The sequence below is a fragment of the Cherax quadricarinatus genome, chromosome 5 (genome assembly GCF_038502225.1).
Source record: "Cherax quadricarinatus isolate ZL_2023a chromosome 5, ASM3850222v1, whole genome shotgun sequence".
Classification (NCBI taxonomy): Eukaryota; Metazoa; Arthropoda; class Malacostraca; order Decapoda; family Parastacidae; genus Cherax; species Cherax quadricarinatus.
In genome coordinates, this window is record NC_091296.1 from 4454936 (window position 1) to 4472644 (window position 17709).

A 17709-nucleotide genomic window follows, 5' to 3' on the forward strand; every position below is an offset into this window, starting at 1 on the left:
TAGCCTTCACATTTTCAGGGATAGTGATGGGAGTGATCCCATTATCCATTAACAGATCATTTAAAACCTGAGAGCAGAGTTGCATGTCACCACCTGCTATGTCTTTGGCCAACAAGTACATTAGTTGTGCTCTCGTTATATCCCCGTCTGTGGATACCCGAGACATATGAGATGCGACTGAACCTTGTTGTTGTGTCTGTTGTAAGTGAGGGTTAGATTGGGGCGCTCCAAGAGGGGCAGAATTCCAAACATTGGAACCATTGGTAGAGACCTGAGGAGTCCCATTTGATCCAGGCAGAGCTGGGAAGGAAGCTTGGGACATGGTTGGCGGTGCCTGGGGAGTGGTCTTCTTAGAAGTGGATAGTTTCTTGGCGTCAAGAATTTTCTGCATTTCCTTTTTCCTTTCAGGACAAATAGCAGAAACAGCATGATGTTTTCCATTACAGAGGACACATTTAGGTGAATTTTTATTGGTACAATCACGATACGAATGTTGGCCAGAGCAAATGCTACAAATTTGCCCTTGTATACTGCATTTGTTGTTGTTATGACCAAAGGCATAACACTTGAAACATTGTGTCACACTGACAAAGCGTTCCATAGAAATTTGGTCAGATGTACATCTGGTATTGAAACATATGAAGCCATTTTGACACACAAGTTTGGCCTCCTCAGGTGTCTCGAGTATTAATTTTAAAGTTACCTTATTGTTGTTGGGATTCGAGAATTTATGTGCTTCAACAGCCCTAAGGACAGAATTCTCGGTATTAATGTTATCAACAATTTCATTAACATTGCTGTGTTTCATAAAACTGTTGATTCTGGCCACAAACACAGTCCTCTGAGCTTGATAGCTGTCAGGTGCAACTGGGATAACACCAGAAGTCCTCAGTTTATCCAAGACATCATGCTTTAGGAGTTGAAGTAACTCTTCTTCCGAAGAGAGGAGAAGTACTGCTCCAGCGTGGGTTTTAAAACCATCCACTGGAGCAACAGTTGAGTTAGAGCAAATACAATTGAGAATGTCTTTCATGGACATTTGATTTCCATCAATGCTTTGATTTCTGATTTCCATCTGGCAGAGGAGTTGCTTAACAAAAAGGTATCTTTCCTTAATGTTAGCCTAACATCCTATTTCAGCTGACTTATGAAGGTCAGCTCCTAAGATAGCCTACCCTCGAGTAGTGAGGGGAAAGAGCCCAAGGCAAAGATCGGCTGGATTTTAAAAAACCACACGGGCTACCAGATGGTCAAAATGCCTTGTGTTAACTCGCCAAAGCGAAGTTGCCGAAAAATAAGAAGATAGGACAGTCAGAAGGATAGCAATGTATGTAGTGTGTTAAGTGTGTGGGCCAGTGTTGATGTATGGGTGGGGGGAGGATGAGGAAGGATGGGGGGATGGGGATGAGAGGGGTGAACAAGCAAGCAAGTCACCGCCTTACCCTCTTGATGGGATGGGGCTCGAAGTGACTGCAAGCAAGTCTCCTCTCAGCTCTGGTGAAGAACTACTCAGGATAACCCAAGTAAATTCTCGAGCAACAGTGTTCAGAGTTGCTCAGCTGAAGAGCGGGAACGACGACGTCTTCTCTCCACGGTGGCTGGGCTGCAACTCGACGGCGGTTCCTTTCCGCAAACTTGTTGATCACACGATCAACAGGAACATGTACATCGTTATGGACGGCGAGTAGTGCGAGGCCGTTGAGGCGATCCTGACCTATGGTGCTCCTCAAGTATGTCTTCAGGCGTTTCAGGGCTGAGAACGATCGTTCGGCTTCTGCATTTGAGACTGGCAGGGTCAGTAGGATGGTAAGGAGCTTCGCGATGTTCGGAAACATACGGGCCTCGGCGTATTCCTTTGCTTTCTTGACAGATTCGAAGGCCGGAGCGGAACATGTCCACGAAAGTGACTCAACGTCACTTTCGTGGAGTTTAGTGACTTTAAGAACAGCATCCACGTTTGCTTTTGAGCCCCTGAGCAGCTCCTTCAATCGGAGAGCAACGGGCACAGTGTCATCATCAAATCTGCTCTTCAACTCAGCGATCACATGGTCAACGAACGGAATATACACCGAGCGCCGATAGTACTCCTCAGCAGATGCCGCTGGGACATTCGCGCGTTGTGTCTGTCGTGCACAGACTCTGGGAATAGGGACGTCATCGTGAGCTGAGTCCACTTCAACTAGAAGATCTTTGGCTTTCCACATTTCCACGATTTTTTTTGCCAAATATCATTATTCTCAGCATCAATACAGCTCCAAAATGTTTATTATAAGTATCCAACCTTAAAAAGCATTTTTGTATTGTTATGGAGCTAGAGGTATTAGTGGTCTGTAAACTTGCAAAGTTGCGAAACAATACACAAATAACCCGCACATAAAAGAGAGAAGCTTACGACGACGTTTCGGTCCGACTTGGACCATTGTCAATGGTCCAAGTCGGACCGAAATGTCGTCGTAAGCTTCTCTCTTTTATGTGCGGGTTATTTGTATATCGTTCCAGTCACGGTATTGTGCCTTTTTGTTATTTATTTGCGAAACAAATTTAAATGCATCCCAAAGCAGTGGCGTAACTACGGGGAGCCTGGGGGGTCCGCCCCCCCTCACTAGAGCTGTGGCCCCCCCCACTTGAAAAGGAGCATCTGCATAGTTTTGTGTCTAGAAAAGTAAATATATATATATATATATATATATATATATATATATATATATATATATATATATATATATATATATATATATATATATATATATATATCGGCGTTAAAATCTCAAATAATTCGGGAGGGCATGCCCCCGCCATGTAAAGGATTGGCCCCTCCTTCCTCTCGCCCCAAAATGAATACCCAGCTACGACACTGGGCCAAAGCCCAAAGAGGGCCAAAGGGGGGGGCCCGGGCCCCCTGGCCCCCCCTTATATCCGCGCCTGGTTATAATTGCCGCCCTAATTTTGTTAGCTAGAATCCTAATCTCTGCCAATTTAGGAAGAAGTGATCTTGTATTGACATGAATAAAGTGAAGGCCTGTTTTCATAAAACAATCATAATCATCAATATATGGCAATGGGTCATTTGTATTAAAATTAGGTAAATCAATGTCATCACTGCTAAAGGGTAACTGTGCCAAAGTGCATTTGTTACACACAAAATGAATTCTGGCACTGTTGTTATAATTGTACATACATCCATCATGCACCCACCCCTTACACATTTTACATAAGGTGCCTTTTCTGTTTTTCATTCGTACTTTAGTACAGTGTATGCACCTGTTTGGTAGTGTTTGAGATAATAATGGCTGTATTGTCTCACATTGACCTATGTATGCATTACATATGGAGTTAAGGTTATCATTCCTAGCTACTAGACCGTCATTATCGCCGTCATTTATCTGTCTGTTTTGCCTCTGCACAATAGTTTGAGGTCCTGGATTAATTTGGATATCACCACTTAAGAGCGCTACAATAAGAGCTGTGTGCCACTGTTTTTGTTTGGGTATGCGGTGTTGCCATACCTTGCGGCGATAGTGACATTTACTTTTCTGGTAGGATGGCAACTGTTGGGCTTTTACTGTCCAGGGCGCTGTTACTCCATTCACCTTTTCCAGCCCCCATGACTGATTTCTTTCTTCATGGAATTGAAGAAGAAATATAAATATAATTATGGCAGCCTGTACCCCCCTAATGCCTGCCATTTTCACTCTTCGCTCTTTTACTCATATACAATAATATTTATTTCTCTTTTCCAGTCCCTAGTACACTTAGTATCTGCTTTAGCAATCACACTGAATTACTAGTAAAATTTCCTCTTCAAAACCCTCTTCACTGCTCACTTTTCCCTTAACTTCACAAAACCCTTACAGTTAACCCCTTATTACACACTTCCCTTCCCATCTCACTTCACAGTCTGGCTTCCTCAATTAACTTCTAACTCCTTTCCATTCTGGTAGATCAGAAAGGTTAATCCATGGTTTTATCCTTCCAAATCCCCCTCAATTCCATTTAACCCGAGCCTCACTATCTTCGTAAAAACTCTTCACTGCTTTTAGTAACCTACCTACTGTTCCGTACATACATTTGCAATATCTGCCACATTGCCCCCCTATCCATCCTGTCATACCCCTTTTTCATATCCATAAATCCCACAAAATCCTCTTTACATATATATATATACATATATATATATATATATATATATATATATATATATATATATATATATATATATATATATATATATATATATATATATATATATATATATATATGCAAAACAACCACTCTGAAAGAATAGAGAAATTCCAAGCACTTTTGTGACTACTCACATAATGTGAGTAGTCACGAAAGTGCTTGGAATTTCTCTATTCTTTCAGAGTGGTTGTTTTGCATATTTTGAAATCACCTGTTTACTGTGATCTTATTGCATATATATATATATATATATATATATATATATATATATATATATATATATATATATATATATATATATATATATATATATATATATATATATATATATATGGGTTTAACACTACATAAGAACAAAAGAAAGTAGGAACACTGCAGCAGGCCTACTGACAGGTTCTCTTCTCAAACCCACTAACAAAAATTAATCAAAATTCTTTAAGATATATACAGCTCTGTATTTACTCATTACAAAGAGTCCATTTCTTTTATTTTAGTTATTCCATTTAACTTTTTTTTCAGAAAAGGAACTACAATGAAGAAATCTGGTAAGACGAAAAAAAAACCATCAAAGATGGAGGTGGACAGTGTGGTGGAGGTAGGTGAAGGAGACGATGCTGGTCCTTCGGGATACGCTGACGCCGAGAAGCAACGCAGGAAGTTGATGGAGAAGCTTCAGGCTCGTCGAGAATACAGTGACCGGGAAAGTCTTCGGTACTCCATGATGATGATGATGGATCGATATCATGACCCCTTCGGTGGGCACAGAATGTGGGGTAAGCATTACAGACCGGGTGAGGTGCTGGACGAAGAAACGATGAAGCAGTTGCGGTGGTCGCCACCAGTGATGGTAACACCTGAGGAAGACAAGGACGAACACCTGGGTATTGAGGACCACGGACAAGTGATCACTGATGCTCTGCTTTACATCCTCAGAGAGAAGGTCAGTCAGCTGCCACGATGTTCTGTAATATCTAGTGAAGGTCTCTTGATTCAAGGAATTGGAATTATCCTCCCCTTCCCTGGATCAAACCTGATTACCTTCGATTCTCCAGGTACTATATAATAATAATCATAGTATGACCCAGTAAGGTCCATACAGCGATGATGCCTTGAGTTTATCACATACCCTATGGTGTATAAATATACCCAGTTGGATAATCTTATTGTAGTCAGGTGGCCCAGTGGCTTATGCACTGGCCTGAGTTTTACCACTCACTCGCCATGGGTTCAAACTCAACCTGTTCCCTGGTTTGTTTGCAATCGTGTTATTACGATTTTGTGAGTAATAATAATATACAGTACCTGTGCTAGTGAAAAATGTTTGAGTATCAAGCAGCAGTGCAATGCATATACTCACAATTATTGTTTTCTCATTAGTGTTTCTTTCTTTTCAGAACAATGATGAAGAGAAGATTCATTCAGTGCTACAGATGCCATCTACAATGCCAGATGTGTTAGAAAGTACAAACAAAAACTCCTACGCGTCTAGCACCTACAATATACTCATGGCAGACGTGTCAGGTTCCATGAACCATTACTGGAGACGTTTAGTGGATAGCTGGAACGAGTACATTACCCCTTATTTGGTCGGACGTACTAATCTGTTTACCTTTGGCACCAAAGTTGAACTGAAGAGGTCAGGGACGAAGTTAGAATACAGCGACTTGGATCGCAGTACCACCGACCTAACTGGCGCTCTGCAGACTGTTGTAGACGAGGTTTACAAGTGCAAAGAGAGGTATGTCAAGGTGTTTCTCATCACTGACGGACATCATAATTCCACAGATGTTAAACCAACCAAAGTTATTTGCCAAATGACTGCTGCAAAGGGTAAAACATGTGATGTTTTTGTGCTAGGAGCAGGCAGTGACTTTCCTGTGCAATACAGCATCAGCATTCGATCACGTTTGCATAATGGAAGAGCAAACCTTCCCTCTCTTTTCTGGGCCAAAACTGAAGATAACGTACAGGAACAAATAAGACAGATTGCTGATATATTATCTGGAGGGTCTTCTAGATGCATACAACTATCAGTGCCTGGGTTTTCTCTGCCAGGAGGGGTAAAAAGGGACATTTTGCACCTGAAGGAGTGGGTGTATTACCCGTATGGCCCAGAAACATTGCAACGACTCACACTCAGACTTGGCAGAAACATTTGCCATATCTCACTGGAACCTCGGGAAATGAACTTGTCCATTCTGAACAAAGTATATCGACAGTGGAACTCTGTTATCATCCAAATTCACAACAAGAAAGAGCGTGTCCCCTCGAATGTGCTACCCTTCATGGAGCGGCTCCTAGAAACACAACTCGACATACTCAGAGACTTCAAGCCAGGCACAATCAAAGAGCGTCTTACACGAAAAGAGTTTAAAGTGTATGAAACAGACTTCAGGACATTGTTCAATAAGATAAGAGCAATAATAACAAATTCTAAATTCAATAGTGAGCTGGAGCTGGCAGAAAATATTCTGAGCACAACAGTTGGAGGAGGAAAATATGAAACTAAAGTTTTACAGATGAAAGGTCACACAGATGAGGATTACACAAAGGACTGCATAGAGTTTATGAAGATTTATAAGGAATACAAACCAAATGTTCTGAAGATTGACAATACTGCAGAAGATTGTTGTAGAATTACTTTATCATCCACTGTATCTGACCTCCAGGACCCAGACTTTGAGATGATGATGAATCTTAACAAATTTGAGTTCCTCAAGGATTTCACCATTTCTGGCATCCCAGTGCATGCTCCCAGCAGGGACTCTGTCAGCATCAATCCCTGGTCATTAGGTGTTCGCTCACTGCTGAAGGATCCATACACCATCTTAAGCCAGGTGGCACTTGAGTCCATAGCTGGTAAAAAAAACCCATCAGACAAGAACCAGGAAGTGCAAGTGAACCCTAATGACAGCGAGACCCGCTGTAATGCAATTATCCCAGTCTTCTCGCCCACTGCTGCTAAATTTATGGAACCAATAGTTAATACAAGGCTTTATGCAATGTGTGTGACTTTTGCCATCTTAAAAAATCCACATATTATAGATTTTAACATTCACATGGCAGCTTTAGGGGTAACATGGGTAAGGATATTGTTTGAGTACCCAACCACACCCAGGCCCGAGTACGTACATCATCGTATTGAAAGTATAGAAGCAACAGCAGCTTTGTACCTTAGTCGACCAAGCTACACAAAGTACTGGCAGGTGCTCAAGAGTGATGCTGCTCAGGCACTTATGACTGAAAGCATTATACAGGTCGATAAGAAAACATTGAAATGTGAGACTCTCATTAAACCCATGTTTATACTATACATATATCAGCGGAGCGAGAACCTTGCTGATGCTGGTGTTGTGGCCAACATTATGAGGATGATACTACTGGAGTACATCGGTCGCTGCCTCTCTCACTATAAGACGAATGACAACCATTCAACGCCCTTCACAGATTTCTTTGCAAGAACACTTGCTGATCAAGAGCTCAAAAGAGAATGGGTTCGGAATTACATTGCCGAAGCCAAGAAAAAAATAGCAGGGTCTGAAAGATTCCTTTTGGAGGAATTTTACACCCTAGAACAGGTACAGCAAGCAGCCAGAAAATCTGCAGTGATAGAAATAAAAAGTCTGAAAGAAAAGTTGACAGCACTGATTCCTATAGTAGTGGACATGAAAGAGGTTGAACGGCTGCGTAGCCTGTCATTAGCTGGAGACTTGTCGTGGTTCACTCTGAAGGCGTTTGCCATGGAGGTTGGCCTAAGAGAGGAGGTTATTACTGACTTGTTCAGTGAACGAAGTGTGTTTATGTATACTGCTCATGCACTGCAGTACAGATCCTCTCGGGACCGACTGACTACACCAATGGGCGACTACGATGCCAGTTTTAATTTAGTAACCAAGAAGGTGCAGCAGGAGAATTATCGCATTATAGCCAAGGAACTTATTCGTGAAATAGTAAAACAACTAGAAAGTGCATGGTTAAAAGCATATGACGATGCCCACAGAGAAGTGGTACAACCAATGACGAGGCAACTTATACTATCAGAAGCCACAGAACAAGGAGTGGAAGTGACTGATACAACCTTTGAAGAGGTCTACAAGAGATACCGTCCTGCTGTAGGTCTGTTGGGTAATGCTTGTCAGTGTCGTGCTTGTCCCTATTTCCTGATACCCAACAGGCGTTATAACCAACACTCGTCAGTAGAGCGTCGTGATTCTAAAGTCTTTCCCCATGGCTTGCATCTTGCAGCTTACAGCCTCAGAGACAGTGATATCTCCACTGTTATTTCATCCCTCGAGTCCGGCACAATCAAAACGCCCATTCCACGACAAGCAGTTGAACCTTTCACGGAGGATTTGGAGAACTTGCAAAAATTGTACTATGAGGAGGGTTTATCAGGTCTTTAAATGTGGAAAAAGACAGTTATGTACAGTTCAGGACATTTATTAAAGGAAACGTTTCGCCACGAGTAGCTTCAGTCCTAGGACTGAAGAAGCCACTCGAGGCGAAACGTTTCCTTTAATCAATGTCCTGAACTGTACATAACTGTCCTTTTCCACATCTTGTCGGTACCACAATACCATTTCCTAAATTCCTTAAATGTTCAGCTGCTCCTTCGAGTGTAATCCCTTGTCTATTATGATTATTTACATTCATTATATTTACCAAAATCATTAAACCCTTAAGGATCATTCAGTGCCACATGACAGATATGAAGTGATGGTGGAAATGGTGAAGGAAGGACAATTAGTTACAAGAGAGGGTGATCCCAATTGTAGCATATTGGTGTTTGTTAAGATAGTGTCTGCAACAAAACTCCCTTTCAAGGGGCTTGTACAGTGATATTTCTGATATTTTTCATATGCAGAGGTAGCAAAGAAAGTAATGTGTTTTTTTTATCAGTTGTAGTCATTATTAAGGATAAAGATAATGGTGAATTAAGGATAGAAAGATAATGGCGACATTAAATACCTGAATGAAGGTAAATGCTTATAGCTATACTAAGCACCTTGTGCAGTAATGTGCGGACGCTTTCTATATCGAGCAAATTTAAACCTTTGAGTAATGGAGGTTTGTGTCGTCTACATTCTAAGTCATTGTTATGAGAGGGTTTTTTTGAATCATGATTTAAAAGTTTATTCTCTATAAAGATTACAATGTTGAATTTACAGAATTTGGTTGTTGTGTGGTTTACATGTAGTTAAATAATGATTACAGAGTGTACCACTAGAACGCCTAGCATGGCTAGGCATTTCGGGCAGACTTAGTTTAATTCTTTATTTTAAAATATTACAAATTATGAGGTAAGTTGGTATTATGGCTAAGTGACTAAATACTAGTTTGTGAGTTTAGCAATGTGAATGCTTTTGTTTTGGCACAGTACATAGTTTCAGTATTGGAGTGTCATAGGATTCATTATTTTAAGATTGAGATTAATATTTCTGTTTATGGTCAAATGGGTGAGTGAGTGTAAGTGTGAACCACCAGGTGGTATTCGTGTAGTTAGTTGATGGGGTGTATCAGGGAGATAAGATGTTTTCTAATGGTAGTTTTGAAGGTAATGAATGTGTCTGCAGTTCTAGAGTTCTCAGGTAGGGTGTTCCAGATTTTAGGGCCTTTGACATACATTGAATTTTTGTAAAGGTTTAGTCAGACACGGGGAATGTCGTAGAGATGTTTGTGTCTGGTGTTATGCCTGTGGGTTCTGTCACAACTATCAAGAAAGCGTTTTAGGTCAAGGTTGATATTGGAGTTTAAGGTTCTGTAGATGTAGATTGCACAGTAGTAAGTGTGGATGTACTGAACAGGGAGTAAGTTTAGATCTATGAAGAGTGGGGGGGGGGTGTTGCCAGGGATGGGATTTAGTGATTATTCTTACTGCAGCTTTTTGTTGGGTTATTATTGGCTTTAGGTGTGTTGCTGCAGTTGATCCCCAAGCACAAATAGCATAGGTGAGGTATGGATAAATAAGTGAGTGGTACAGTGTGAGAAGGGCATTTTGCGGCACGTAGTATCGTATCTTGGAGAGGATCCCAACCGTTTTGGATACTTTTTTGGTTATGTGTTGGATATGGGTGCTGAAATTCAGGTTGTTGTCAAGGTATAGGCCTAGGAATTTGCCCTCATTTTGTCTGGTAATTAGAGTGTTGTCGATCTTAATGTTAATTTGTGCATCTCCTGCTCTGCTACCAAACATATTATAGTAGGTTTTGTCAGTGTTAAGCGTAAGTTTATTGGCTGTCATCCAAGTCGATATTTTGATCAGCTCCTTGTTAACAATGGTGTTGAGGGTGGCAAGATTAGGGTGAGAGATGACATAAGTCGTGTCGTCAGCAAAGAGAATGGGTTTCAGGTGTTGGGATATGTTTGGAAGATCATTGATGTATATGAGGAAGAGCAGGGGACCAAGGACACTTCCCTGCCGAACTCCAGTATCAAGTGGCCATGTTGTTGATGCTGTTTCTTTAATGGTGACATACTGATACCTATTAGTAAGGTAAGATTTGAAATAAGCAAGCGCATGGCCTCTTATACCGTAATGGTCAAGTTTGTGGAGTAGGATGTCGTGGTCTACTGTGTCAAAAGCTTTTCTTAGGTCAATAAAAATTCCTAGTGGATATTCCTTATTTTCCAATACTGTGTAAAGCAGATCTAGCATTTTTATGATTGCATCGTTAGTGCTTTTATTTTTCCTGAATCCAAATTGGCAGGGGTTGAGTATGTTTTGTGCTGTTATAAATGAATATAGTTTCCTGTGCTCGAGTTTCTCAAAGATTTTGGATAGCAATGGTAAGTTTGATATTGGCCTATAGTTGTTTAAGTCTGTAGGGTCACCACCTTTATGTATTGGTGTAACTCTTGCCATCTTGAGTAGTTTTGGGAAGGTGCTAGTTTCTAGTGACTTGTTAAAAAGTAATGAAATAGCATGCGAAAGGATGTGGGCCGCTCGCTTGTACAGTAATGGTGGGACATTAGACAGATTCCCTGAGTTGTTTTTAAGTGACTTCATAATCTCGGTGACTTCCGAGGGCTCAGTTGGTGCAAGATAGAAGGAATTTGGGAAATTCCCATCTAGGTAGTCCCCAGCATGGGCATTGGTATGTGGGATTTTATTGGCGAGATTAGATCCTATGGTTGAGAAGAAGTCGTTTATCTTGTTAGCTGTGTCAGTGGGATGTAGTGGTGTTTCATTAGGTTTAGTTAGGACAATATTCTTGTTTTTTTTCAGTTTGTGGGTCCCTAGAATCTGAGAGAGTGTTTTCCAGGTCTTTTTTATATCTCCTCTAGTGTCTGTGAATCTACTGGAGTAGTATAGTTATTTGGCTTTCTTTATTACTTTGGTGAGAACTGATGAATAGTGTTTAAGAATATCTTTGTGTATTAAGCCCTGTCTGTATTGCTTTTCATATTGGTGTTTCTTGTCAATGGATTTCAGAATGGTGCTGGTTAGCCATGGGCAACCAAGCCGTTTGTTTGTGATCTGTTTTGTTTTTATAGGACAATGTTTGTTGTATAGTCTAAGTAATTTGTTAAGAAAAATGTCTGTCCAGTCATCAATACCATTGGCCTTGGAGAATTCTGTAGGCCAGTCAACAATCTCTAGGTCAGCTGTGAACTTCCTTATTGAGGCCTCGTCATGGAGTCTAAATGAGACTTTGTTGTATTCAAGTGGTGGTTTACTAATGTTTGTCAGGAGGAAGGTAGGGTAGTGGTCTGTAGTGCTATGTGATTATCCCTGATTTAAGGGGGGCTAGTATATTGGTCCATATGTGGTCTATTATGGTTGCACTTGTCTCAGTGAGCCTGGTTGGTTTAGTTATTGTTGGTATGAGAAGTGTGTTGTTCATATTATTATTATTATTATAATCAAAAAGAAGCGCTAAGCCACAAGGGCTATACAGCGCTGCAGGGTAGGGAAGGAAGCAAGGGAATTGGATGGCAGGAGGGAGGGGGGATGATCAGCAGGTTACAGAAAACAGCGGGGCAGGGGATAGTACGGGGGTAGAGGGTAGCAAGAGATACAAGTAGAAAGGGCTGAAAGTATCAGAATTTGTGAAGTAAGTCAGTCGTTGTCAAAAAGTCAATAAGAGAGTCCGGATGAAAGGTGGGTCCATCAGCGAGAAGGGAAGGTAAAGAGAGAGCAGCGGGGCGAAGACGACGACAGAGGTAAATTCTGCGTGCTCGTTGATAAAGTGGGCAGTCCAACAGAATGTGGCTGACTGATAATGGAGCTTGGCAATTCTCACAGAGAGGAGCAAGACGCCTCTCCATGAGATATCCATGAGTAAGACGAGTATGGCCAATGCGAAGACGGGAGAGAGTAGTCTCCCAACCTCGACACTGGTGATAAGAAGACGGCCAGTAACCTATACTCGGTTTAATAGACTGAAGTTTGTTGCCGAGCATAGTAGACCAACGTTGTTGCCAACGGGTGTGAAGGTGGGAAGATATTACAGCAAAATAGTCCGTACATGGAATACCTCTGTAAGAAACTGGTAGGTCATGTACTGCTGACCGCGCAGCAGTGTCTGCCTGTTCATTGCCCTGTACGTCAACATGACCAGGGACCCAACAAAAAACAATATCTTTATGCTTAGTAAAGATGCGGCGTAGCCAAAGTTGGATACGGAGGACTAAGGGGTGAGGTGTATCAAATTTTTGTATAGCCTGTAAAGCACTAAGGGAGTCTGAGACAACCACAAATGATGACACAGGCATAGATGCAATACGGATAAGTGCTGTAAGGATGGCATATAATTCAGCAGTAAAAATACTAGCTGAAGATAGTAAATGCCCTTGTACGACGCTGTCCGGAAACACTGCTGCGAATCCTACGCCGTCAGAAGACTTAGAGCCATCTGTGTACACAGCAATGGCATGAGAATGAGAGTGAAAGTGGTCAAGAAAAAGAGAGCGGGAAGCGACCGTAGACAGTTGGGCTTTCGAGCAAGGGAGGGAGAAAGAACAGACTCGAACAGCTGGGACCTCCCAGGGGGGTAGGGAAAAGTGAGATGCTACATGTACATAGAAAGGTGGTAGTTGAAGAGAAGACAAGAGCGAATGAAGGCGAAGAGAGAAGGGACGGAGTAAGCAGGGGCGGCGAACAAATAAAGAATGTCTACTAATATCAGTGACCATTCTATAAATGGAAGGATTGCGGAGATCATGAGAGCGTACATAGTAGCGCAGGCAATGGGCATCACGGCGATCGGATAAGGATGGAACGTTCGCTTCTGCATAGAGGCTTTCGACAGGGGAAGAGCGAAAAGCACCAAGGCATAAACGTAATCCTTGGTGATGAATGGGGTTAAGGCTAGAGAGAGTAGCAGGAGATGCCGCTGAATAGATCTGGTCACCATAATCAAGTTTCGATAAAATAAGGGTGGAATGTAGGTGAAGGAGGGTTCGACGATCAGCTCCCCACGAAAGATGAGCAAGGGTTTTAAGAAGGTTCAGCCGGCTGTGACAAGTTGCCTTCAGAGAGGTAATGTGAGGTTTCCAGGATAACCTACGATCAAAGAGGAGGCCCAGAAACTTGACTGTATCACGTTCAGGGATACGTGAGCCATAGAGGTACAAAGGATGATCAGAGATGACAGAGCGTCTAGTGAAAGTGATTTGGTGGGTTTTAGTGCTGGAAAATTTAAACCCATGTGTGGTGGCCCAATTGGAAACACGGTCGACTGCATGCTGGAGAGAAACTGTAAGGAGGTGACAGTCAGCGCCTGCACAGGCAATAGCAAAGTCATCAACATAGAGTGATGACCAAATATTTGATGGAAGACTAGAGGCCAAATCATTAATAGCAAGGAGAAAAAGTGTTGTGCTCAGAACACATCCCTGGGGGACACCTTCAGCTTGGACAAAGTCCGGGGAGAGCACATTATTAACCCGAACACGGAAATGCCTGTCAGTTAAAAAGTTCTTAAGGAAGGATGGTAGATTGCCTCGAAGGCCTAAGGAGTGGGCTTGGGCTAAAATATTATACCTCCAAGTTGTGTCATATGCCTTCTCAAGGTCAAAAAATATGGCAATAACTGAGTGGTTATTCGCAAAGGCATTACGAACATACGTATCCAAGCGCAGTAAGGGGTCTATGGTAGAACGTCCCTTACGAAAGCCATATTGACGAGTGGAGAGACTGTTGTGTGTCTCTAAATACCACACTAAACGTCTATTTACTAGACGTTCCATTACTTTGCAAACTGCACTGGTAAGAGCAATGGGACGATAGTGGGAGGTTTCATGTCCCGTAGTGCCTGGTTTGCGGAAAGGGAGAACAATGGCGGATTTCCACAGCTGTGGAAGAACTCCTTGTGACCAAATAAGATTGTAAAGGTGTAATAGGACTGCAAGGGCTGACTGATGTAAATGTTGCAGCATACGAATATGAATGTCGTCGGGCCCAGCTGCCGATGATCGACAAGCTGAGAGTGTTGCCTCCAGTTCTTGAAGTGTAAAAGGCACATTATACTGTTCTTCTCTGAGAGAAGAAAAGTCCAAGGGTGCTAACTCTCTGGCAGACTTTGAGGAAAGAAATGAGGGGCATAGATGGAGTCCCTGAGAAATACGGACCAGATGATTGCCAATTTCATTGGCAACATCTAGTGGGTTTGCTATATCAACACCGGCAACCCGCAGAACAGGAGCCGGGTCAGGAGAATATTTACCACTCAGTTTTCGTACTTTTTTCCAGACTGCACTCATAGAGGAAGCAGAGGTGATGGTGGAGACATAATCTCGCCAGCAAGTGCGTTTAGCGTCACGGATGACACGGCGAGCGATCGCACGCTTCTGTTTAAAATCAAGGAGTCGCTCTGTGGTTCTATTGTACCGGTACCTGCCCCATGCAGCGCGTTTCAAACGTACTGCACGAGCACAAGCAGGAGACCACCAAGGCACGCATTTCTGAGAATGCCTGCCCGAAGTTTGGGGTATAGAATGAGAAGCTGCGGTGAAAACGGAGGACGAGAAGAGGTGTAAAAGCTCATCGATGGAGGACGAAGAAGGAACCTCTTTAAAAACAGTCAGGTGTGAGTAAAGGTTCCAATTTGCCCGATTAAATTGCCAGCGTGGGGTGCGAAGAGGTGGCGAATATGAAGGGGAAGTAAGAATGATTGGGAAATGATCACTGTCATGTAAGTCCGGGAGAACAGACCAAGTAAAGTCTAATGCGGCGGAGGAAGAGCAAACTGAGAGATCGATGCAAGAGAGAGTATGAGTCCGAGGATCAAAATGGGTGTGAGTACCTGTATTTAAAACATGGAGGGGGTGGGTGGCAAGAAAAGCCTCTAACTGAATTCCACGGGAATCACAGTGAGACCCTCCCCAGAGGAAATGGTGGGCATTAAAATCACCAAGTAACAGAATCGGTGGCGGTAATGACGAAACAAGGAAGGCAAAATCCGGAATAGATAATGCCCGAGAAGGAGAGAGATATAAAGAACAGAGCGTATACCACCTATGTAAGTGGATACGGGCTGCTGTGTAATGCAGCGAAGTATGAACAAATAGCTGATGGTACGGAATATCAGTGCGGAGAAGAAGGGCACTTTCATTAAAGGTCCCATCAGGAAAAGGATCTGAAGAATACAATAAATTATAGCCTGAGATGTGAGAAATAACAGCAGAGTGTAATTTTGGTTCCTGTAAGCAAACACCAACAGGGGCAAACTGGGAGAGTAACATCTGAAGCTCACCCCGATTACCCCTGAGGCCGCGTATATTCCACTGTAAAAAGGCCATGATTGGCAATGATAAAGATACTTGAAATCCGCAGGTAAGGGTTCCTACGGACTAGAAGGGTTAGAAAAGTCCACATGCGGAGGCAGTGGAAAATGTTCAAGCAGCGAAGGAACGGTGCGCTGTGAAGAAAGGAGTTGCGCAGATGGAGCAGAGGAGAGAGGAAGAGCGGAAGGTGGATCAGTGTCCATTGATGGTTTGGTCTCTGCAATATATTCAGAGATTGCTTCAAGTGTTTCGGAATTCAGAGATGTCGTATGGGAGACAATATTGGGAATGGTAGGGGGAGGATGAGTAAAGATTGGAACTGTATTGGACTGTACCAAGGTAGGGGGGGGCGAAAGGGTGGAGGGAACTGGAGAAGCGTGGCAGGGGACAGAAGAGACAGGAACCTGGGAGGTGGCAGAAGAGGAAGAAACTTGGGAGGGAACAGGGGAGGAAGGTACATTACGAGGAGGAGGGTGAACCTCTGCACTTGTAACTGAGCCAGTGAGAGGGGAAGAACTAGGGACAGAGACAGGGAGGGTAAAATGAGGAGGTGGAAGATGGGTAGGAGGTGTTACCGGACCTTTTTTTGACTTTTGAGAAGTAGAGGGACGATTGGGAAGAGGTGTCGTACGAGGTCTCGTCGATACTGAGGCTTGTAAGAGAGAACTCGAAGAAGCGAGATTAGACTGAGGCGTTGAAGTAGGGACGTCTGAGCCGAGGACAGCAAAAGGATTAGATACAGGAGTGATTATGGGAGAGGTAACCACAGAGGTGGGTGTAGAAGATGGGATACCAGAAGTGGGGGGACGTTTTGAAACACGGGAATAAGAAACACGTGGGAGTCTCCCTTGGAGGCGGAGATGAGAAACTGCCATGGCATAAGGGAGACCTTCTGTCTCTTTGAGGTAACGGATTTCCCGCTCGTTTAAATAGACCTGACAACGGCGAGAGTACGAAGGGTGAGCCTCATGACAGTTAAGGCAAGAGGGAGATCGATTGCAAGACGTATTAGAATGGTCATCGGCACCACAGACTGGGCATTCGGCGATAGATCTGCAATATTTCGCTGGATGGCCAAATCGCCAGCAATTTCTACACTGTTGTGGTGTAGGGATCACCTTTCGAACTTGTAACCGATGTCCTGCTATATAAACGGAGGATGGGAGTTCTCGGCTGTCAAAAGTTAAACGAGCCACATTGCTAGGGTATCGTCTCCGCCCACGGGCAGGAAGAACGTAAGTGTCTACCTTGAGGATTGGGAGATCTTGGAGTTCCAGCTGTTCTAGAATGTCGGTGCCACATGTCTGGAAATTTTGTTGAACTATGGTATGGGGCAGAATAACGGTACCACTACAAGAATTGAGGGAATGATGTTTTTCAAGGGTGACAGGAACAGTATCTATATGGGTAAGACGAGAGAGCTCACGAGCCTGGGTAGCATTCTGTACGGTAATGATGCGCGTACCGCTCTTAAGAGCATGAAAAGAAATATCTTTACCAACATGGCGTAGGAGTGCCTTGCCAATACTATGGTCAGAAAGATAGGCAGTAGAGGAAGTTGGTCGTAAAGTGAAGAATTTAGTCCACTGTTCAGTCTGAAACTGAGCGTGGAAAGGTAGTGAAGGACGTGTCGATCGTTTCTGAGAAGAACGAGAAGGTGAAGGTGGAGAAGTATCATCAGCAGGTAATTGTCGTTGACGTTTAGGCGTGGGACCAGAGTTGGTCCGACGTGGAACGGGTCGGCGATTTGAAAATTGCCGCACCGTAGAGGGAGAGGCCGGAAGCATAGTCAGAGGAGAG

At 43.1% G+C, this 17709-nt stretch overlaps 1 protein-coding gene across 2 annotated transcripts in view; it reads left to right on the forward strand.

Annotated features, from left to right (window-relative positions):
* The window catches only part of LOC128684694 (uncharacterized), a 44075-nt gene that overhangs the window by 21317 nt on the left and 5049 nt on the right, over positions 1 to 17709 (forward strand). For both annotated transcript variants that reach the window (XM_070099158.1, XM_053770969.2), the window contains exons 2-3: positions 4702 to 5122; positions 5577 to 12015. In XM_070099158.1, coding sequence (XP_069955259.1) covers positions 4715 to 5122; positions 5577 to 8585 — 3417 coding nt within the window. In that variant the 5' untranslated portion in view covers positions 4702 to 4714 and the 3' untranslated portion in view covers positions 8586 to 12015. The remainder of the gene's footprint in view (positions 1 to 4701; positions 5123 to 5576; positions 12016 to 17709) is intronic.